At 41.8% G+C, this 23,157-nt stretch overlaps 1 protein-coding gene across 2 annotated transcripts in view; it reads right to left on the bottom strand.

Moving 5' to 3' along the window:
* Positions 1-3,949: 3,949 nt before the first annotated feature.
* SERINC3 (serine incorporator 3) overlaps positions 3,950-23,157 on the bottom strand; it is a 26,043-nt gene continuing 6,835 nt past the window's right edge. The window contains exons 2-11 of one of the 2 annotated variants that reach the window (XM_011997640.1): positions 22,026-22,187; positions 20,957-21,150; positions 19,458-19,537; positions 18,013-18,150; positions 14,572-14,741; positions 12,561-12,651; positions 11,565-11,745; positions 8,793-9,020; positions 7,981-8,157; positions 3,950-4,081 (exon numbers count right to left, since the gene is read on the bottom strand). In XM_011997640.1, coding sequence (XP_011853030.1) covers positions 8,019-8,157; positions 8,793-9,020; positions 11,565-11,745; positions 12,561-12,651; positions 14,572-14,741; positions 18,013-18,150; positions 19,458-19,537; positions 20,957-21,150; positions 22,026-22,187 — 1,383 coding nt within the window. In that variant the 3' untranslated portion in view covers positions 3,950-4,081; positions 7,981-8,018. Of the gene's footprint in view, positions 4,082-5,179; positions 8,158-8,792; positions 9,021-11,564; positions 11,746-12,560; positions 12,652-14,571; positions 14,742-18,012; positions 18,151-19,457; positions 19,538-20,956; positions 21,151-22,025; positions 22,188-23,157 lie in introns of those variants that run through there. The other variant, XM_011997639.1, reaches the window with a different exon arrangement.

Here is a 23,157-nt window from a genome sequence, read left to right as displayed (position 1 = left end):
TTGTGGCTTCAGCAGGGTGTTTGCGTCACACTGTCTCAGCAGGGTGGGAATAACCAGCTAGGGAGCACACTGGTGAGGCAAACACATGAACCTCAAGAACTGGGAGTATGTTCCTTCACGGAGACGTTCTGGCCCATTGCACAAACACTTGGAAATTAACTTTTCCCTAAATTCAAGGTAATGTGGTGTCGGAGGGAAATGGGACGGTAAATTAGGAGACGCAGGCTCCATCTTTACCTTACTACGTGCCCTTGGGTGAGCTGCTTAACATCCCTGAGTGATTCTGTGATAGAGATCTATACTCCAAATTTTATTCCTTATATTTAGTTGGCTTCACTGCCACAGAGACACTGTACTCTCTTTGTAGAAGCTTTTTTCCTTTTTTTCCCCCCTCAATTGGCTTGTTATTTAGGAAATTTAGGTCTGAATGAATTGGTACCTAAAAGCTTCCAAATGTATCTATACATTTCAGAATATGGGAATTTTCTTCCTCTTCTTCTCCCATATCCCAACATGGAATTCTGGAAAATTGTGCCTCTTCCCCTGTTCTGCCTTCATGGGGGAGAGACTGGATGAAATCTACAGAAACAGCCAAAAGTGCCACCCTGGCTTCATGTCTTTAGTTTCCAACTTGCTCTTGGCAAAGGTTGCTTTATTTTTTACATTTTTTTCCTTGCATTTTCTTTTTTATTCTATTGCTGCAGCAAAAATTAAGGCAAAAGTAGCTTTAGATCTTTCATATTTCATCCTGGTTTCACAAGGAGTCACTTACTTAGGAGGTCTATAAGTCAGGTTACAAGGCCGGGCGGGGTGGCTCACACCTGTAATCCCAACACTTTGGGAGGCCGAGGCGGGTGGATCACCTGAAGTCAGGAGTTTGAGACCAGCCTGGCCAACATGGTAAAACCCCGTCTCTACTAAAAATACAAAAAATCAGCTGGGCATGATGGCGGGCGCCTGTAATCCCAGCTACTTGGGAGGCAGAGGCAAGAGAATCACTTAAACCCAGGTGGCAGAGGTTGTAGTGAGCCGAGATAGTGCCACTGCACTCCAGCCTGGGTGACAAGTGAAACTCCATCTCAAAATAAAAGTAAAAAATTTTTAAATCCGGTTACAAAACACAATTTTTCCAGAAATATGACAGTAAGAGGCATTTCTCTAAATACTATTTGACTCTCAGATCATGGGATTTTTTTTCATTTGGGTAGCAAAAGCTAGAGTACTGCTGTGGTGATTATAATACCTTTTAAAAGTTTTACCATTTTAAAGTTGCCAACATTTAAGGTTTTCCTTTGAAGCCTCCTTTAATTTAGGGAGTAAAATGTTAGCTAAACCAATTATATACTATATACTGTATCTCCTGTGGCCATGAGAGGTGTGGAGATACCGAACAGAAACATGTCTACTGTTCAGGAAAGATGTCGGTTCTGGTAACACCTCTCCGTATTGGGATCTGTTAATTTTGTAAATCTAAATTCTTCTGCTCTTGGCCAGGTGTGGTAGCTCATGCCCTGTAATCCCAGAACTTTGAGAGGCTGAAGGGGGGGCGTATCATTTGAGATCAGGAGTTTGAGACCAGCCTGGCCCACATAGTGAAACCCCATCTCTACTAAAAAGTACAAAAATTAGCTGGGTGTGGTGGTGCTTTCCTGTAATCCCAGCTACTTGGGAGGCTGAGGCGGGAGAGTCGCTTGAACCTGGGAGGCAGCAGTTGCAGTAAGCCAAGATGGTGCCACTGCACTCCAGCCTGGGCGACAAAGCAATACTCTGTCTCAAATAAATACATTCTTCTGCTCTTCTGACTTAGAGAAATGGTTTGCTTAAAATGCTAGTAACAAACATCAGAGCCAATAGGAGCTTGGGTCATGGGAAGGATCAATGTGATTTGTGGATGGAGATGATAGTGATGAAACTCCTGCTTCATGAAGCTGTTTTTCTTTTCATCTCACTGGGCAGCAGATTTAGTGAGGCAGTGAGATGCTGCTGCTGTGGATTCTTGTGGCTATGCCTCAGCTTCTTGGCCTATCAGGTAGGAACCTGTTACAAGTGAAATATCTGAAACCTCTCTGACCAAGAGCCTCTGATGGAATGGGAGGTGAGCTGATTTTCTGACCAGCTTGGGGCACCGTTTCAGCCACTGGTCACATTCCTTGCTTCAAACTGAAATTCAGTTTGGCTTTGAGCATAGGGATACATGGTGGATTCATGTACTTCAGTGTTTGTTTTGACCAAAGTTTATTTTTCTAAGTGCATTTTCTAAGTCAAAGTGGTGAAAATAGGTAATTTTAGTATGCATGACTGGGTCTGAAACAATAAAAATCTCTGAAAAGTTAAATGTGCGTGGGGTTCTTTTGTGATGATGACAGTTTGGATAAAGGTTCCAAGGTTCATTATTCACAGCCTGGGGAGACAGTCTCCTCTGCAGGTGAGGGAGGGAGGGGCACTGTCATAGGACAGTGCATTCTGTAGACGCGCCAGCTGCCTCTGAAGACCATACGCAGTTACACTGCTGCAATAGGTACAGGAGAATGCAGCTAGCTACACAGAGCAGTAGAGGTGATATACTGATACACAAATTTTCACATTCTTGAGGCCCAGCTATACTTCTTGGACTGGCCTTAAGTCTTTCCAGTGATAGCCAGCCATTCCCTGAATGTGCATGTGGGCTGGGCACACATATGTTAAGGACACTCATAAATAATCTCTTTTAACTTTCAGCTACCCTTAATGAAGTCATGCTACTGTTCCTGTTGGGAAAGTGTAGCTTGCCCAATGACACACAACTAGCCAAATACTAAGGATGGGATTCAAACCCAGGAAGTGTGACAAGCCCACTATTTTCTCCTGATGGCAGGAGACAAACCACCAGTCCCCAGATAGAAAAGAGAGAGAAGGTAGGACTCCTTCATAGAGTAAGAAAGTACCAGACATTGACTTTTTTCCTGGCTTCTTGAAAATACAAGCAGTGGTTGTTAACCTTTCTGAAACCCAAACTGTAACTGAACATTTTATTCCAGAAGTAAACCCAGACTCCATGAGGGGTAACTGGATCATGGCTTGCCCAACTCTGGTCCCATGCTTGCTAAGCTGTTTCTACGTCCCCTGTTTGGTACTCTGTGCCCCAGAGTAGACAAAAACGAGGTCTCCATGGTAGATCTGGTGACTTGATGAGTCAGTTGAGAAATACTCTAACACAAGAGGTACACTTTTGATGATGCAACAGGTTAAGTACTTATATTGCAGCATAACCAGCCCTTCAGGTCAGCCTTCCAGAGGAAATTGTGGAACTTAAGTTCAGTCTGTTTCTCACGTATAGAAAAAGGAAGCTAACTGTTAAAATCCTTTTCTCTCACAGCAGTCTTACGAGGCCCTTTGCTATGAGTCAGTATTTTCTTGATGCCTCCTGCCCCCTCCTTACACAGTACTGGTTTGGTACCCATGCACTCAATGGCAGCAAAGTTTCACATTATTGCATTTAAAGGGTGAGTAATAAGACCCTTTAGGGTGCCACTCTTCTGGAGAAAATGTTTTTAACCTAATATTCATGCTCCTTCCTGAGTAGGTGCCAGCCACTAGGGATATGCTGACCTAGTAAAAAACATGAGTCACTCCCTTCAGGTGACTACTAACTTGACTTTGTCAGTGATGGGTAGAGAGGCAAAACACTCTGTGCCTGAGAGTAGACAAAAACTAGGTTCCCATGGTAGATCTGGTGAGTTGGTGATGAGTCATTAATGAGCCAGATGACTCCCCTACATGTCTCTAATAAATCTTGTCTCTTATATTCTTATGGGCCAAGAGACAATGAGGTCTAATTGAAAAAACAACTCTTAAGCCAAGCCCCGGCTCTTACTGAGTAACCACAGGGTTAGTAACCACTTAGAGAAGTCATGAACTTCTCTAAGCCTCAAACTGATATATAAAAGGAAGGACGGATGCCTTACAGGCATGTGGATACTGTCTGTTTAATGCTTGGTACACCTACCCATCTAGGTGGTTTCTATTATTCTTCACCTGAGAACATAGGCATGCTGTAGCTTGAGTCATCCAGCAGCAATTAGGACATCACTGAGTTGGGTGCCTAGGTAACAGGATGGACAGACCAACACAACAGGAGTAAAGAGATGAACAGCAGCTTCCATTAATAAGCATAAGCCTACTATCTGTTATCAATCTGCACAGATCAAATGCAAGACTCATTATGTGAATACTCGCTTAAGCCTGAATGTGCAAAACGAAAACAGCCGGGTGCAGTGGCTCGTGCCTGTAATCCCAACACTTTGGGAGACTGAGGCAGGTGGATCACCTGAGGCCAGGAGTTTGAGACCAGCCTGGCCAACATGGTGAAATCTCATCTCTACTAAAAATACAAAAATTAGCCAGGCATGGTGGCACGTGCCTGTAGTCCCAGCTACTCAGGAGGCTGAGGCAGAAGAATTGCTTGAACCTGGGAGGTGGAGGTTGCAGTGAGCCAAGATGGCATCACTGCACTCCAGCCTGGGCAACATAGCGAAACTCTGTCTAAAAAGAAGAAAAAAGAACCAGTTACAGATTTCTTTGTTCCTTCTCCATTCCTCACTTGACTAGCCGAAAAGAAAAAAAAAAAAAACACCTCTATACTGAGAACCAGGTCCACGGCTACTCTTTGGCAGGCAGTCTCTTTGATTATCAAGAGAAAGTTCTACCTCCCAACCAGGTACCCTGCAAGACCAACCTAGAAAGTAAAGGAGTCCAGCATGGACCTAGAAGCTTTCTCCCAGCTTTAACGAGGTAAAAGTGGCAGCCACTGCTATTGCCTTTGATGAGTTCCTAGAGCATGTCCCTGATCTGAAAGCCAGGGCTCCAACCCGCATTCCCCAAGGCTAGGCAAGCCCTTTCATAGTGATGAAACACAAAGGTAGTCATCTGGAATGAGATGCCACCCTGAGATCAGATGACTCAAAATACTCCCCCCTGCTTTAAATGATGATCCTGGCCTTACTCAGAATGCTGGCTTACTTATGCTTGTGTATAATTCAGCACTCACATGTATAATTCACTTGAGTCTTGATTAAATTACTGTGTTTTCTACTAACAGGCAGACTTCATTACTTCTTAAGGTAGGACCAAGCAAAGCAGGGACACTGCCGCCCGGCTTTTAAAGGGCATTTGTTACTTCAAATTAATATCAAAGTTATCATCATGAGAAAAAAATAAAAACTTTATTGGACTTTGTTACATTGATTTTACAGTTTCACACTGTTTGTATTTTGAATCACATTAAGGCAGGGGATGGGGCACTGTAATGTTTGGAAGTTTAGGACCTTTAGAGCACTTAAGCTGACCCCGCTACTGTAAAGAAAAGCGGGGTGTCTGCTTGACACCAGCAAAATAAGGGGCTACATGTCCCCATCTATCCCTCAAATCCCTTGAAATGCTACATCCTGACATAAACCACTGGTTTAAAAGACAATGATTCCAATAATTTATATCAAGTCCTGCTTCCCTACCCCCCACCTCCACCCTAACTGAGCTTGTCCCCTCTGTGTTCCTCTGTTTAATTCTGTAACAACATCTGAAATCCAGCCATCATCAGATTCTGGCTAAACATCTCTGACCTTTGAATATTGTCTTATTTTAGCCCATAATGAGATCAGCAGCTACTGTCAGTGCTGAAAATGGGTTACACTTTGCAAAATAATTTTATTCTTTAACAATCTTGTATACTGGGCACCAATACTGAGGCTCAGCTGCCCATGGTCATAAAGCATAGTATGTACTCAACAAATACTAGCTGACCAGTTTGACAGCCAGAAAACAGCAAAGCTGGGTGCAAACCCAAGCAGTCTGACTCCCAAGCCTCTTAACCATTCTTAACAGACCACCTACCTCCATTCTTCTTCAAACACGTTCTTCCTGTTTGCCACCTGAATAAACGGAACCCACTATCCACCCAGATGGTTAAACCAGAATCACTCAGAAATCTATCTCTCCCTCATATTATTCATAACTGCCAGTGTTAAAATTCTAATTGCTGGCCGGGTGCAGTGGCTCACGCCTGTAATCTTAGCACTTTGGGAGGCCGAGGCGGGTGGATCACGAGGTCAGGAGATCAAGACCATCCTGACTAACACGGTGAAACCCCGTCTCTACTAAAAATACAAAAAAATCAGTCGGGTGTGGTGGCGGGTGCCTGTAGTCCCAGATACTAGGGAGACTGAGGTGGGAGAATGGCATGAACCGGAGGCGGAGCTTGCAGTGAGCCTAGATCGGGCCACTGCACTCTAGCCTGGGTGACAGAGTGAGTCTCTGTCTCAAAAAAACAAACAAACAAAAAAAAAACTAAAATTGCTAAGTAGCCCTCACCTGTCATTTTCTCCCCATTATTCCACTTTTCTATTTCACATCTCATATGGACTGTTCCTGGTCTCATCTCTCTAAATCCATTATATAAATCAGCCCAAGTGACTGAAGATAAAATTTGTTCACGACACTATGAATATGTTTTCAGCTGCCCTCAACATACGGTCCAAACTCTTTACTGAGGTTGATAAAGCCCTTTATAATTCAGTCCCTGACTACATTTCCCCATTCCAGCTTTACTGAACTTTTTTTTCTCATCTTCCTGCCTTTAACATGCAGTTTTATCTACTCCAGAAACGTCATCTCATTTTCCCATCTCTCTCTCTCAGCTAACTTCTAAGAGTTCTTGGCTTAAGTATCACTTCCCCCAGAAAGCCTACCATTACACCAAATACCTCTCCTTTGAGTTCTCTCCGATTCCTAAACCACAGCACTAATTTGCCATATTATAAATGTCAGCTCATTTGCTGTCTTCTCTAAGCTATTAAAGTCCAAGAGGGCAGAGCCTCTATCATGTTTAACACTGTGCCCAAAACCTACAGGGTCTAGTGCAGAACAGACAGTAAATCTTTGTTGAAAGAACTCTTTTATTCTACCTTTTTGCATACCACCTCTCATGAAAATGTTTCTTGACAATGCCTTCCCTGTCTCTCATCTACCAAGTGTCTCACCTAGAGAACATATTTAGGACAACTTTTGAATAAATTCAAGACTTTGCTCACTAGCCAGACCGTAATTTTCAGAAGGAATAGGAGCATCCAGACTAGAAGCCTGATAAAACCTGGCTATCCAGAAAATAAAGAATGGCTGCGAACTCATAAAAGCTGTTGAAAGAAAGGGCATTAAAATCTTAAAACTCTTTTTTAACCAAATACCTTCGTAGTGCAAATATAATTAATTCACATGCATTTTACTTTTACATACTCATAACAAGATAATTACACAAACTAAAGCTGCAGTGTTTTCCCAAGTGAATCTTCATTTTAACCAAACTCACAAAGCATTTATTGAAATTAATACATCTGGCAAAGCACCAGACTTGAATCAAGCAGTATCAATACTACAGCGTACAAAAAGTAAATTTAAAAACTCAAGATGTAGAAGCAGTAGCCATTCTTCTTGGGAATCAGCAACCATTCTTCTAGGGAAGGGACCCACATACACAATCCTTCCCCAAGAACTTTGATGCTACCCCTCTGAAGAGTTTAAGCACAAAACAGAGTGCTTGTATCATATAAGTAAGGACTTTCATAGAGGAAAACTGTAATATAAATGCATTTTTTTTTTTTTTTTGCTTTTAAAGGATACTGCAATATAAATATATTAAGCATGGCCTCAAATATCCAACATTTTCCTATCTTACATTTTAAACCAAAGTTGAAAGAACCTACAGGCTTTATAAAGAACTCTCTTCACAGCACAGCTGTAGTTCACTTTAAACAAAAAATGTTCCCTTTGTGCTATATCCTTAAAAGTAAACAAAATATACAGATAAATGAGAAGTTTAGATTCTGCATCAAGCATTATTCAATCTCACCTTCTGATATAAACCTGGATACAGTCAAACTTGCAAAGCATTCACTTAATATTTTAGTTGAAGCAAACTTAAAAGGTATATGAGTTTTCGGTGAAGGAGACCTTTGTGAGTTTCAGTGGTGTCCTTGGCACTCAGAGGTTCAGCTGAAGTCCCGACTGGTGAGGACAAGTGGAGCCACAAGGGTCCAGACGTAAAGCAGGAGGCAGACCCAGCTGGAGCTGATCTTGACCCACACAGCTGGCCACTTGCTGGTCATGCTCTGAAACTTTGCATCAGGGCTAAGAAAACAAGAGAGAGTCAGGTAGAAGAGACCGGTCTACCTGACTTCTGTCAGCCTTCTGCAGCCCCCCAGCCAAGGCCAAGAAATTCTCCAGTGAAACTTGGCTGGCACTACCCCCCAGTAGGGTTGTAGAGGGGCCAGAGGAAGCTGCTATTTTTAGTTGTTATGACCAAGAACTAAAGAACTCATTGACTCTGTCTTTCAAATGACTTTTCCTCTTGCCAGCATGAAAGACTATCAGGGCAAAGTTCTTTAGATGTTCCTAGTTACTGGCAAAAGTCTAGATTGAGATAGCCTCCCTGAAACTTTTCTTTGTTAGTACATTATTACTTGAACCAGAATGCTCTGACATGGCCATCTCTATACACAGAAAATTAGTGAACAAAGATGGGTCAGATTGCTTTATGTCATGATTTTCTCTCAATTAACTCAACTCTGTAAGAGCTCCCAGCGATTTGCACTGCAAAGAATTCCAATGGGTTTTAAATGCTAGAGGGGATAAAGTCAAGAGTATTTAACCCAACTTCATAATATGAGTAAGAGCAAGGGTTCTGAGATCAGGACAATGGATGAGATTTTATAGGCCATCCAAGGGTTTTATGATCTTCCGTCTGTTTTGTCTGTGTCTCCTACCTGTACCAGCTGGTCAGGGTCATCATGATGTACAAGGAAGCCAAGCAGAGCATGAGGTGGAATAAGGAGTAGCTATACTGCACTCCCTCTTTCTCGTTGTCCACAGCCCGTCGAGGCTGTCCATCTTCTTCATCACTGGCACCATTGGTAGTTGTATCACCAAGGATGACGCTGTCACTCCCTGACAGGGTCAGTTTGTCTACTTGGCTATTAGTGGAAGTGCGGATGCTGGAAAGTGATCCCAAGGAAGACAAATCAGAAAGGGGCCATGACAATGAACTGCTGCCACTGGCCTGTATACAAGACACTTACTGCTGAGCTGTTCCTACTTTGGAGACTGAAAGCTTTCTGAAGATCCTGCTTAAAGTTCTGAACTGCCGCCTGTCATCATAAGATTAATGGCACTGTCATCAGTTACTACTTGTTATGATGGCTTAATTGCTTAGGAGTTTCATAAAACACACTATGCTCTCAGTGTCTGTTTCCGTGACTTCACAAGTGCTGCTTCTATGATTGGAATGTACCATGCGCCAACCTCCTTCCAGCTAACTTACTCATCCTTCACTTCTCTGACTTGCTGTCATGTCCTCTGGAAGGCCTTCCCTGACATCACCCCTCACTGGCTACGTTATACAAGACACTCCTCCGACTTCCCACAGCTTCCTAGGCTTCTTTCTGTCACTGCACTTATCACTCCTGTCTTCCTTGCTATTCAAAGAATGCCTTAACAATGACCTTAGTCTATGTATTTCCAGCACTACAGATGTTCACTAAAAGTTTGTTAAATGACTGAATAAAAATGAAAATACAAATAAAAGACAAAAATTACATGATCGTTTCAATAGACACAGAAAAAACATCTGACAAAATCCAATACCTTTCCATGATAAAAACAGCCAAAGTAGAACTGCCTCAAGCTGACAAAAGGAATAAAGGAAAAACCCAGAGCTAACATCATGCTTAACAGTGAAAGACTAAAAACTTTTCCCCTGAGGTCAGGAACAAGACAAGGATCCTACTCTCACCATTTCTATCCAACAATGTAGTAAAGTTCTAGCCAGAGCAAGAAAAAGAGATAAACGGTATCCAGATTAGAAAAGAAGTAAAACTATCTCTATCTGTAGATTACCTCATCTTGTATATAGGAAATCCTATGGAATACATACACATGCGAACTATTAGAACCAATAAATAAGTTCACCGAAGTTGCAGGATACAAGATCAATATATAGAAATTAGGACTGGGTGTGGAGGCTCACGCCTGTAATCCCAACTACTTGAAAAGCTGAGGTGGGAGGATCGCTATGCTAGAGGACAGAAGCTCAAGACTGGCCAGTGCAACACAGCAAGACTGTTTCTGAAAAGATTAAAAATTAGCTGGGCATGATGGTGTGTGCCCGTCACACACCTGAGCCTACTCAGGAGGCTGAGGTGGGAGGATCACTTGAAACCAGGAGCTTGAGGCTGTAGTGAGCTATGATCACACCACTGCATTTCAGCCTGGGTAATAGAGCAAGACTTCTCTTTAAAAACACACACACACACACACACACACACACACACACACACAAATCAATTGTATTTCTTTCTTTTTGAGATGAGGGCTCACTCTGTCACCCAGGTGGACTGCAGTAGTGCAATCACGGCTCACTGCAGCCTTGACCTCCTGGGCTCAGTTGGTCCTCCCACCTCACCTCCCAAGTAGCTGGGACTACAGATTGCACCACCACACCTGGCCAATTTTTATAGAGATGGGGTCTTACTATCTTGCTCTGGCTGGTCTCAAACTCCTGGACTCAAGCGATCCTCCCACCTCAGCCTCCTAACGTGCTGGGAATATAGGCATGAGCCACCGTGCCTGGTCACCAATCATATCTCTATACACTACCAATAAACAACCCAAAAGTTAAGCTAAGAAAACATATTCATTTATAATACCATCAAAAAGAATAAAATGCTTGGAATTTAGCATAAAATGCTTAAAAACAAAATAAGTTTAAGATTTGTATACTAATAACTAACTATAAACCACTGAAAGAAATTAAAAACCTAAATAAATGATTTAAGTAAAGAAGACTTTAGTAAGTTATCTTCATGGTCACAGACTGGAAGCCTTAATATTGCTGAGATGACAGTACTCCCCATAAAAATCCCAACTACATTTTTTTTGCAGAAATTGACAAGCTGATCCTGAAATTCACATGGGAATGCAAAGGACCAATAACTGCCAAAACAATTTTGAAAAAGAACAAATTTGGAGGACTCATATTTCCTAATTTCAAAACTTACTACAGGCTGGGCATGGTGGCTCACACCTGTAATCCCAGCAATTTGGGAGGCCGAGGCAGGAGGATCACCTGACGTCAGGAGTTCGAGACCAGCCTAGCCAACATGGTGAAACCCTATCTCTACTAAAAATACAAAAATTAGCCAGGCATAGTGGCAGGTGCCTGTAATCCCAGCTACTCGGGAGCCTGAGGCAGAAGAATCGCTTGAACCCAGGTGGTGGAGATTGCAATGAGCTGAGATCGTGCCACTGTACTCTAGCCTAGGTGACAGGGCAAGACATTGTCTCAAAAAAAAAAAAAAAAAAAAAATATATATATATATATATATATATGTACACAGCTCTGTAACTGATGCAAGTAAAGAATTTTTCATTAAAGGGAGTGAAGTTTTTTAATTTCTTATGCTGCTTTATGAAAGCAAACAGTTTCTTCACTTTATTATCAACCTCCATGAAAATCTTGTTCTAACTACCTTTTAACTTACCTAGAATACAAAAGGCAGAGAACAAAGACAAACAGTCCAATAAAATTATCTGAATCCAGTAAAGACCCACTCTTTGATAGTGGAGTAGGGGTAGGGACCACAGCAGTTGAATTTCCAGGAGCCAGTGTTGGTGCAGTTATGCGTGTAATAAAGCTCATCAGGCTGGGGTTGCAGGAACGATCTGAAAATGAGAAAAATTTTATTATCCTTGGTTACAGCTCATCTTGTTTCAAGATAGGACTTGGGGAGTTCCTTACATATCATTCAGTCATGATGTGAAACATGGGAATGCTTTACTTAAAAAATCTGAAACTTAGCAGTCAGTAACACATTTGGTCACAATCAATGACTTAGGAAAAAAAGAAAAGAACAACAAATCTGTCAAATTCCAAAAACATCATTATTGATTTTATTGGTTCTGTAGTTTGACTGACAAATCTTTTTAATTCTTTAAAAGAGTGCCAAGGTTTTAAGCACAGAAGTTTATCTCTATTTTGGTTTCTACATAGTTACTTAACAACAAAAAATAAGTTATCATTGGTGGAGGGGGGGTCTGCATTTATCGTTTTCCTTTAAAAGAAGCCCATAGAATATCCTCCTGAGAAACAATCCTACAATAACTACAAAATGAGATTTCCCACAGCTGTTTTTTCTAGAACCCGTGACATCAAACTACAATTCAGTCAAAACAAAGGGCCAAAACAAGGCTGCCCTTGACCAGAGCTCTTAACTAGTTTGACTCAGCCTAGGTTAGGTAAAGCCTAGATCATCTGAAGGACTCTAACCCTTTAGGCTGTCAGTTATAAATAGCTATGAATAGATGTGGGGACTAAAACGTGAAAGGCAAATACCTACAAACCTACAGTGAACACTGTACGTTTAAGTTTTGTTTGCTTGTTTCACATTTGCTCTAGCTCTACTTTTTATACCACCTATGTAAGGGCTGATTTCCTACTTTCTTTTTATCAAAAAAATGTGTTATTGACGTTCCCTTACCAGGTTCATTGGACATGGCTGACCAGGTGAGGTACATAGTGTAGAGGGTGATGAGGGAGGACTGCAAGAGGCCGGAGCGAGGCTGGTGTTCCTATGGAATCAAAAGGAAAACAGTGGCAGAGGGACTGCCAAGGGCTGACTTTCCAAAATGCAGTACATTTCTCTGGGATTCATTCAACTATCAGTAACTGAGAACTTTCGGATTCTTTCTGAGAGTTGAAAGGTGACAAGTAACCTTTCAGTTCAGTTAGCTCGCAAAAGAACCCAGAAAGACGAAGCAAGTACTACTGGTTCTCAAGGCATTTCATGATCCTAGAAATTCCTGTTCATCACAGAAGGCCTTTGATTTTCTACTCCCTTGGTATAGTGAAAAGATTGAAGATCAGCTTTGCAACTAATTAGTGGCTGGGTAACACCTATCACTTCTTTGAGACTTGTTTTCTCACTTTTAAAAGGAAAGGTGATGTCTAGATAGAATTTTCATATTTCATATCTGTAACTCCATGAGTTTTTTTAAACTTTTTTTTTTTTTTTTTTTTTCCCGAGATGGAGTCTTGCTCTTGTCACTCAGGCTGGAGTGCAGTGGTACAATCTCAGCTCACTGCAACTTCCTCCCGGGTTCAAGCTTTTCCTTGCCTCAGCCTCCTGAGTAGCTGGGATTACAGGTGCCCGCCACCACGCCCGGCTAATTTTTGTACTTTTAGTAGAGAAGGTGTTTCATCATGTTGGCCAGGCTGGTCTCGAACTCCTGACCTCAGATGATCTGCCCACCTCGACCTCCCAAAGTGCTGGAATTACAGGCATAAGCCATGGCGCCCAGTCGGAGTTTCGCTCTTGTTGCCCAGGCTGGAGCGCAATGGCGCAATCTCAGCTCACTGCAACTTCTGCCTCCAGGGTTCAGGCTATTCTCCTGCCCCTCAGCCTCCCAAGTAGTCTGGATTATAGGCATGCACCCCCATGCCAGGCTAATTTTGTATTTTTAGTAGAGACGACGTTTCACCATGTTGGTCAGGCTGATCTCAAACTCCTGACCTCAAGTGATCCACCCGCCTTGGCCTTCCAAAGTGCTGGGATTACAAGAGTTAAGCCACCACACGCAGCCTAAACTCTGGTATTTAAAACTCAAGAGCATGAGTTTTATTTTGAAATATTAAAATTAATTATTTTTCACAGTTTAATTCTCCTAAAATATCTTAGCTAATGACTCATAAGAATCATTTCCAGCCGCGTGCGGTGGCTCATGCCTATAATTCCAGCACTTTGGGAGGCTGGGATGGGTGGATCACCTGAGGTCACAAGTTCGAGACCAGCCTGGCCAACATGGTAAAACCCCGTTTCAACTAAAAACACAAAAATTAGCCAGGCATGGTGGCAGGCGCCTATAATCCCAGCTACTCGTGGGGCCGAGGCAGAAGAATCACTTGAACCCGGGAGGTGGAGGTTGCAGTGAGCCAAGATTGCACCATCGCACTCCAGCCTAGGGGACAAGAGTGAGACTTCATCTCAAAAAACAACAAAAAACGAAGACTCATTCCTGGCCAGGCGTGGTGGTTCATGCCTGTAATCCCAGCACCATGGGAGGCCGAGGCGGGTGGATCACGAGGTCAATAGTTTAGCCTGGCCAAGATGGTGAAACTCTATCTCTACTAAAAATACAAAAATTGGCCAGGCGTGGTGGTGGACGCCTGTAATCCCAGCTACTCAGGAGTCTGAGGCAGAGGTTGCAGTGAGCCGAGATCATGCCACTGCACTCCAGCCTGGGCAACAGAGTGAGACTCCGTCTCAAAAAAAAAAAAAAAAATTTTTTTAATGATTGTGAAATTCATTTAAATTATGATATAGGCATGAAATAGTATACTGTTTACTTAAGTTATAATTATGAAGATTTTATAATATGGAAAAATGTTCAAGTGGATAAACTTAAGACATAAATTCCTAAGAAAGGGTACCTAGATTTTAAGCTTAGAATTAAAAACCTTTCACAGGAGGAAGTAGTAGTAAACAATCATACCTGAATTTTTGGGTGGATCGATATAATAGAAGCCACAACGCAAAGGATCAGGTTAATACTGATGAAGAACTTGTTTTCTGTGCAGCCATCTGGTTTGGTGTAGTATGTATAGAGCAGCCCGACACAGATGATTGACAGGATATAAAAGGCGCTTGTGAAAGACAGTAAAGCTGGAGAAAAGGAAACCAATATGAACGATTCAACTGTAATAAACTAATAATGAAGGCGAATTTTCTTCCACTCCATATAAAAATGAGGAGACATTATTTCACTTTTCTGTGGTAAATTACAGTACAATTACAAAGGCCTCAAGGTTAAAGTATCAAGATTGTATTTAATTGACTTGATGTTAAATTCCAAAATCCACCAAGCAACTGAATTCACTTCCTGAATTACCTAATTTGATTTCATGGGTTGATTACCAGACGTTTGATCACTCCAGCTAGAGTGAACTGCTACCTGTATATTAATTAATGTGTATTGTGAGCTTTTCTTGGGAACCTAAATGATCCCTACACCCTTAAAATGACCCAGTTCACAGCAAGCTCCATGCCAGGATGGTGTTAGAGGAAAACAGAATAGACACACAGGTATTTTTTTATGACAGTTTTTTCCTCTACAGTCACTGGCTATCTAAACCTGTTTCCCATCACGAACAATAAGACTACATCCCTGAACTGGAAAAGTGGCTCATTTGCTATTTTTTAATATCTAAAGTAATGGGTCCTTTCAATTCACACTGATAATCAACAATCAGCTGTGCTGGCTGAGCATGGTGGCTCACGCCTGCAATCCCAGAACTTTGGGAGGCTGAGGTGGGTGGATTCCTTGAGCCTGAGTTCCAGACCAGCCCTGGCAACATGACAAAATCCTGTCTCTACAAAAAATACAAAAATCAGCCAGGCCTAGTGGCATGAGGCTGTAGCCCCAGCTACTTGGGAAGCTAAGGTAGGGGGATTGCTTGAGCCCACGACATAGAGGATGCAGCGAGTCGAGGTGGTGCCACTGCACTCCAGCTTCGACAACAGAACAAAACCCCATCTCAAACAACAAACAATTAGCTGTGTAGTTCTGAAAATTAGAAAACATGAAACAGCACATACAGTACACTCAGACCAACTGCAAGAATCATGAGCTCAGTTAACTTGTATTCAAGTCAAAGCCCAGATGTAAGACAACTAGTTTCTACTTATCCCAATGAATTTTGCATGTCTAAAATTAAATGATGTACATTAAGTTATTGGCACACTTCTTAATGTTTTCCCATCTGAATATACAAGATTTTTCTACACTTGTTATTATAAAGTATGACCAATTTGCAACTCATTAAATTCTTCTAGAGTTGTATGATCCAAAATGAATTAAGGAAAATAACAGCTGGGCATGGTGGCTCACGCTTGTAATCCTAACACTTTGGGAGGGCAAGACAGGTGGATCAATTGAGTTCAGGAGTTCCGGGGCAACATGGCAAAACCTTGTCTCTACAAAAAACACAAAAATTAGCTGGTCGTGGTGGTGTGGGCATGGTAGTGTGGGTATGGTGGTGTGCACCTGTAGTCCCAGCTACCTGGGAGGCTGAGATGGAGGACTGCTTGAGCCAGGAAGGCAGAGGTTGCAGTAAGCCATGATTGTGCCACTGTACTCCCAGCCTGAGTCACAGGGTGAGAGACCCAATCAAAAAAAAAAAAAGAAAGAAAGAACAAAGAAAAGAAAAGAGAGAGAGAGAGAGAGAGAGAAAAGAAAAGAAAAGAAAAAAATAGATAAAAATAAAATTGTCATTACAAACAATTTAAATGACCAACACCAGGGTAAAGGTTAAATGAATTATGTATACTCTGCTATGGAATGCCATGGAATTGTATGGAATGGAATACCATGCAGCTTACAGTAAACTCCATGCCAGGAGCTTGAATGCAGGTTAAATGAGTAAGACATACCTACACTCGCTGGTAAGGAAGGATATTCATCATGTAGGAAATGAAAAGAGCCAAGTCATGGAACAATATACAATACAATCCTGTTTACATTTAAATACAAAAGCAAGGTGAATGCATAAATACATAAAGGTTCACAAGAGTGGCTACATCTGGAAAGGAAAATGGGTTGCAGATAGGTAGAGATTTGCATGTTTTAGTCTTTTTTTTTTTTTGAGACGGAGTCTCGCTCTGTCGCCCAGGCTGGAGTGCAGTGGCCGGATCGCAGCTCACTGCAAGCTCCGCCTCCCAGGTTTACGCCATTCTCCTGCCTCAGCCTCCTGAGTAGCTGGGACTACAGGCGCTTGCCACCTTGCCCGGCTAGTTTTTTGTATTTTTTAGTAGAGACAGGGTTTCACCGTGTTAGACAGGATGGTCTCGATCTCCTGACGTCATGATCCGCCCATCTCGGCCTCCCAAAGTGCTGGGATTACAGGTTTGAGCCACTGCGCCCAGCCATGTTTTAGTCTTTATAAAGTTATAAAGTGCTATCATTTGTCTTTATGGTAAACATAGTATTTAAAAAAAAATGTAAATATTTTTTAAAATCAAATCAAATGAAAATAAAACTGGGCAATTCGACAGTATGTACTGAAAGCATTTAAAAATATTCATACACTTTGACTCTTCTATTTCTGGGAATTTGTCCTAAGGAAATAATCAGAAATGTGTGCAAATGTGTATCACAAGGTAGTTAGCACTCTACCAGAGCCAAAATACATTCGCAACCTACTGTTAAATCCTACTCAGTCTAGAAATTTTAAGTGCCCCTTTTCCACCAGAAAGTTTTTCATAGCAGGTGTGGGGTCCCTTTCTGAATAAGGCCATAAGGACTACTCACTCCTATCTGCCTAAAGTAGGTGGGCAGCTGTCTCATATGTTGAACCCATCTGAGTTTCCTCTCCATGGAAACAAGGTTATCAAAACCAGAACTAAAGTCACTAAATATAACTGTTTTTCCTTATCTAAACACAAGGAATTACATTATGACTCTCAAAATAAATAAATTGGGAAAACCCAACGATTTATATTATCTGTGCTACTTTCTTCCAGTGATGCATATAATTCAGAGCCAAATTCAGGAAATTATAGATTTTTGCCCTTTTATTTAATTTTATTATTATTTTGAGATAGGGTCTTGCTCTGTCACCCAGGCTGGAGTACAGCAGTGTGATGACAGCTTACCGCAGCTCTGAACCCCTGGGCTCCAGAGATTCTCCTGCCTTAGCCTTCTGAGTAGCTAGGACTATAGGTGTATGCCACCACGCCTGGCAATTTTTTTTTCTAATGTAAAGATGGAGTCTCAATATGCTGCCTAGGCTGGTCTTGAACTCCTGGATTCAAGCCATTCTCCTACCTTGGACTCTGTCGCTGAGGACTATAGCTGCTGGGACTATAATCATGATTTTTATTGTACACCCTGCTTAATGTAGCAGTATGGCTAACATAGGTGAGTAGAGATACCTACCGGCATACCACAACCTTGGGTTTCCTTCTTCCATTCGATTTACCCATGATTCATTCCAAGAATGAGCAAAGTCTACCAACAGCACCAGCTGAATGAGGATGAAGAGGGCGGCCCCTATCATGCCAGCAACAAACCAGACTACAAGAACCAAGAGAACAAGTTATTCTCTACCATAGAGTAACATTTCAGAAGATCCAACATTCTGAAAGGATTTCAATTAAAACAAGAGAGAGGTGGTAGACATTCTGTCTCTAGCAGTACAGCAAGATTCCAAACTCAAAGGATTCTTAAAAGCATTCTACTGGTTTTCAGACCTTTTAAAATACGTTTTAGCTTGTGCCAAGGGAAGCCTGGGACCTGAGTTCCAAATGATACAATAAGTCTTTTCTTTTAGAAGTGGGAAAATCATAGTAGAAATCTAAAGATGTCACCTGATGCATGCTAAGGAAGTAGGTTAAGACAGATACGGGAGCACAAGAGTTCCAAGTCCTTATTTTGACAGGCTCTCTGATTAGCTTTGTATTGCATCAAGTGAGAACACAAACTATTAAGATATTGCCAAAAGATTAACATATGGTTCCAGAAAACCTGAGAGGTGCAGTGAATGCCTCCTGACTTCAAAACCACATATTAATGAGTAGCAGCCAGGCATGGTGGCTGACACCTATAATCCCAGCACTTCGGGAGGCTGAGGCAAGTGGATCACGAGGTCAGGAGTTCAAGACCAGCCTGGCCAAGATGGTGAAATCCCGTCTCTACCTAAAATACAAAAACTAGCTGGGCGTGGTGGTAGTGGGCACCTGTAACCCCAGCTACTTGGGAGACTAAGGGAGAGAACTGCTTGAATCCAGGAGGCGGAGGTTGCAGTGAGCTGAGATCATGCAACTGCACTCCAGCCTGAGAGACAAGAGTGAGAGACTCTCTCACTATATATATATATATATATATATATATATATAGAGAGAGAGAGAGAGAGAGAGAGAGAGAGAGATATGCAGATACTAAGTCCTATTAATTGGATACCATCTCATTTAATTGTCAGTTCTGCAAAAACAGTAATTAAAATGTAGGTTTCTTTTTTTTTTTTTTGAGACAGAGTCTTGATCTTCACCCAGGCTGGAGTGCAGTAGCACGATATTGGCACACTGCAACCTCTGCCTCCCAGGTTCAAGCAATTTTGCTCCCTCAGCCTCCTGAGTACCTGGAATTACGGGTGTGCACCACCATGCCTGGCTAATTTTTGTATTTTTAGTAGAGACAGGGCTTCATCATATTGGCCAGGTTGGTCTCAAACTCCTGACCTCAGGTGATCCGCCCACCTTGGCCTCCCAAAGTGCTGAGCTTACAGGCATGAGCCACTGTGCCCGGCCTAAAATGTAGCTTTAACTCAATCATCTATAAAGTTTATATAGTTTAAAATTAACCCCCTCAAAGGTGAACTCTACCTGAGCTGAAATAGCCCCCAGGGATGTAGAAAGATCCAACCATGATTCCAATAAGGGCAGCAATTTTGAAGAACCAAAACCTATTAAAATATAAAAATGCATTTATGAAATGCTAAACTTTTTCACTATTATACTGAGAAAAATTCATTTCTGAAATGCAAAAATAATAGCTTAATAGCTTTTTCCCCCCAACATGACTGTCTAGACTATTTTCTTCATTTGACTACTCATTTAATAGGCTAATTTATTTAATATTTCACACAATTAAAGGACAACATTAGCATAGAGGACAAATCACTCAACATTTATTACCAGAGAAAACTGAAAATTTAGAGTCGCCCTACTTTTACCACTTAAAGGTAGGCATTTTTCTAGCATTCTGGGAGTTCTAAAGTAACAGTGTTAGGTACACACAGAGCCATTAACTGTAAGGTCTGAATGAAAAGTAATCACAAATCCTCTGCTTACAATACAGGGCACAGATACCTTGCCCACAATGACACAGCTCATCACTGGCACCTGATTTTCAGTTCATGATCTTTAGTGACTGCCTTGTATGGCAGAGTGGAAAGAACCAGGCTTTGGAGCTAGACAGATCTAAGTTTCAATCTTAGCTCCAACCTCCAACTGGTTAACAGGTCTCAGGCAATTTATTAACCCCTCTGCAATTCAGTTACTGCATCTGTAAAAAGGGGATTATAATACATATTAAGTTTACAAAACGCCATTCAGTCTTTTGAGAATTAGAAATATGGCTGGGCACGGTGGCTCACGCCTGTAAGCCCAGCACTTCAGGAGGCAAAGGCGGGTGGATCACCTGAGGTCTGGAGTTCTAGACCAGCCTGGCCAATACGGTGAAACCCCATCTCTACTAAAAATACAAAAATTAGCCAGGTATGGTGGCAGGTGCCTATAATCCCAGCTACTAGGGAGGCTGAGGCAGGAGAATCAGTTGAACCCGGGAGGGGAAGGTTGCAGTGAGCCGAGATCTCCAGCCTGGGTGACAAGAGTGAAACTCCATGTCCAAAAACAAAAACAAAACAACAACAAAAAAGGGAGACAATTGGAAACATAGGTAAAAGGTGGTCAGGAGTCAGAAGCAATAGAATATGTAAATCAGTAGCACATATATATTCACTGACTTCTTGTACACTGTTTAACTTTATCAGGTACCTGTTTAAACAACGGAAAAAGAAAGTGTGTGTCTACGTAGTATCTAGCATAGTGCTTCAACTATTTAACAGGTGTTCAACAAAAATCTAAGAACATGAAGCAAAGGAATTTAAGAGAAGAAAATAAAAAGACTCCCTATCCTCTCCATGTTACAGCAATCTAACTAAAAATGACATTAAAAAATTTCACATGCATAATAGACCAGAAATATATCTGAGTCACTCATTTACATATTCCATTGATTCCATCAGAATGGCAATATTAACTGCTGAAGGGAAGGAAGAGCCACACCATAATGTAACCAGTTAATCATAAATCTAACATACCCATTGTGTACTGCTGCTCGGGGATCTTTACTTGTTTTTACTTTCAACATGAGCAGAGAAAAGACAAAGAAAAAGATGGCCATTGCAAAGCTGATCCGATACACAGCTTTATAACCAACCAGCACATCACAATCTTTATCTGCATTTATATCAGCCTCATGGATTTTAAATCCCCCTTCACAAAATCCAGGAATCTGGAAAAAAGCAATTTCAGTGTTATCAGAATATTTATATTTAGACAGAGACTCTACCCCACCGCAGGAAAGACTGGATTTAGAAAATTAACTACTTCAACAACTGCGAGACTGACTATGGAATTTTTCTCTGTCTTCTGATGCATTTACAATCTTGTTACCAAACAGTATAAATAACTTGTATTTTAAAAATATAAATGCTCGTTCGCCTGGGCACAGTGGTCTGTAATCCCAGTACTTTGGGAGGCTGAGGTGGTTGGATCATGAGGTCAGGAGTTCAAGACAACCCTGGCCAGCATGGTGAAACCCCGTTTCTACTAAAAATACAAAAAATTAGCTAGGCATGGTAGTGCATGCCTATAATCCCAGCTACTTGGGAGGCTGAGGCAAGAGAATTGCTTGAACCCGGGAAGCGGAGGTTGCAGTGAGCCAAGATCCTGTTGCTGCACTCCAGCCTGGGCAACAGAGTGAGACTTTGTTTCACAAAAATATGCTCTCTCTTCTTTGCTCTTTTAGGCTGAAGAGGCTGTGTGCCACTTTCCCGTGAGATTTTCCAGCTACCACTGAGTCCTTCCAGAGGTGAAGAACTAGTCCAGTTTAGATGCTTCAACCTTTAACACATAAGGAAAGAAAATGTTTTGGAGGCACTCTTTTAATCTTTTCTCTCAGTTGCTCGACTGGAGCCTAAAGATGTTCATTCTGTATTTCCGGAAAAGGACTAACGTCCTCATATTTCTGTGTTCTGACCATACTCTGTATAAGTAAAAAATCGCCAAATTACAATGAACTTGATTAACAATGAAGAATTAAACTAGAATTTTGCAAAACATAAAAATAAAAATAACCAATACATTAAGGGCATTGTTACTTCTTACCTTCTTCAGGTACGTTTCCATCTCTTTTCTCTGCATGATATAGGATACAACAGTGCTCAGTAGGAGAATGAAAGCATAAATGAGGCGAGTCAACGTGGAATTCTTACTGTTAGGACAGCAACTACACAGCAAACATGAGGCACCGCTGCAGAGGCATGGAACCTGGAATGAGCACACCATGGTCACCTGAGAGCGCGTTCAGTAGACTCCTTTATGACACAGACGTCACAGAAGAGAAAGCGAGGCAAATCAGGCCTTACAGATTTAACTGAGAGAATCATGGCTGAGAGGAAGTGGTTAAAAGTACGGGCTCTGGGCCGGGTGCGGTGGCTAACGTCTGTAATCCCAGCACTTTGGGAGGCCGAGGCGGGCGGATCACGAGGTCAGGAGATTGAGACCACCCTGGCTAACACGGTGAAACCCTGTCTCTACTAAAAAAGACAAAAAAATGAGCTGGGTGTGGTGGCGGGCACCTGTAGTCTCAGCTACAGGGGCGGCTGAGGCAGGAGAATGGCGTGAACCCGGGAGGCGGAGCTTGCAGTGAGCTGAGATTGCGCCACTGCACTCCAGCCTGGGCAACAAGAGTGAGACTCCGTCTCAAAAAATTAAAAAAATAAAAAAGTATGGACTCTGGAGTAAATATTATTTCTACCACTTTTTATCCCAGCAAGTTACGTACTCTAACCCCATTTCACCATCTGTAAAACGAACTCAATGATAGAATTTTCCTCCCTCAGACTGCTGTATTAAATGAGCACCTCAACACTACCTGAAACATATTAACAGCTCAATAAATGTTAATTAAATTCTGAGAGCAGAATTGTGCCACTGCATTCCAGCCTGGGCGACAGACTGAGACTCCGTCTCAAAAAAAAGAGTAACCTAGATCTTTAGTCTGCTAAAATCTGTTAATGACCACACTACATGAAAGAAGATATAATTTTATTTCTTTTTTTTTTGAGACAGGGTCACACTCTGTCACCCAGACTGGAGTGTAGTAACACCATTTCAGCTCACTGCAACCTCACCCTCCTGGGTTCAAGTGATTCTCCTACCTCAGCCTCTCCAGTAGCTGGGATTACAGGGATTACAGACACGTGCCACCATGCCTGGCTAATTTTTTTTTTTTTTT

The sequence above is a fragment of the Mandrillus leucophaeus genome, unplaced genomic scaffold, assembly GCF_000951045.1.
Source record: "Mandrillus leucophaeus isolate KB7577 unplaced genomic scaffold, Mleu.le_1.0 Scaffold544, whole genome shotgun sequence".
Classification (NCBI taxonomy): Eukaryota; Metazoa; Chordata; class Mammalia; order Primates; family Cercopithecidae; genus Mandrillus; species Mandrillus leucophaeus.
This window is presented reverse-complemented; position numbering and strand designations above follow the sequence as displayed.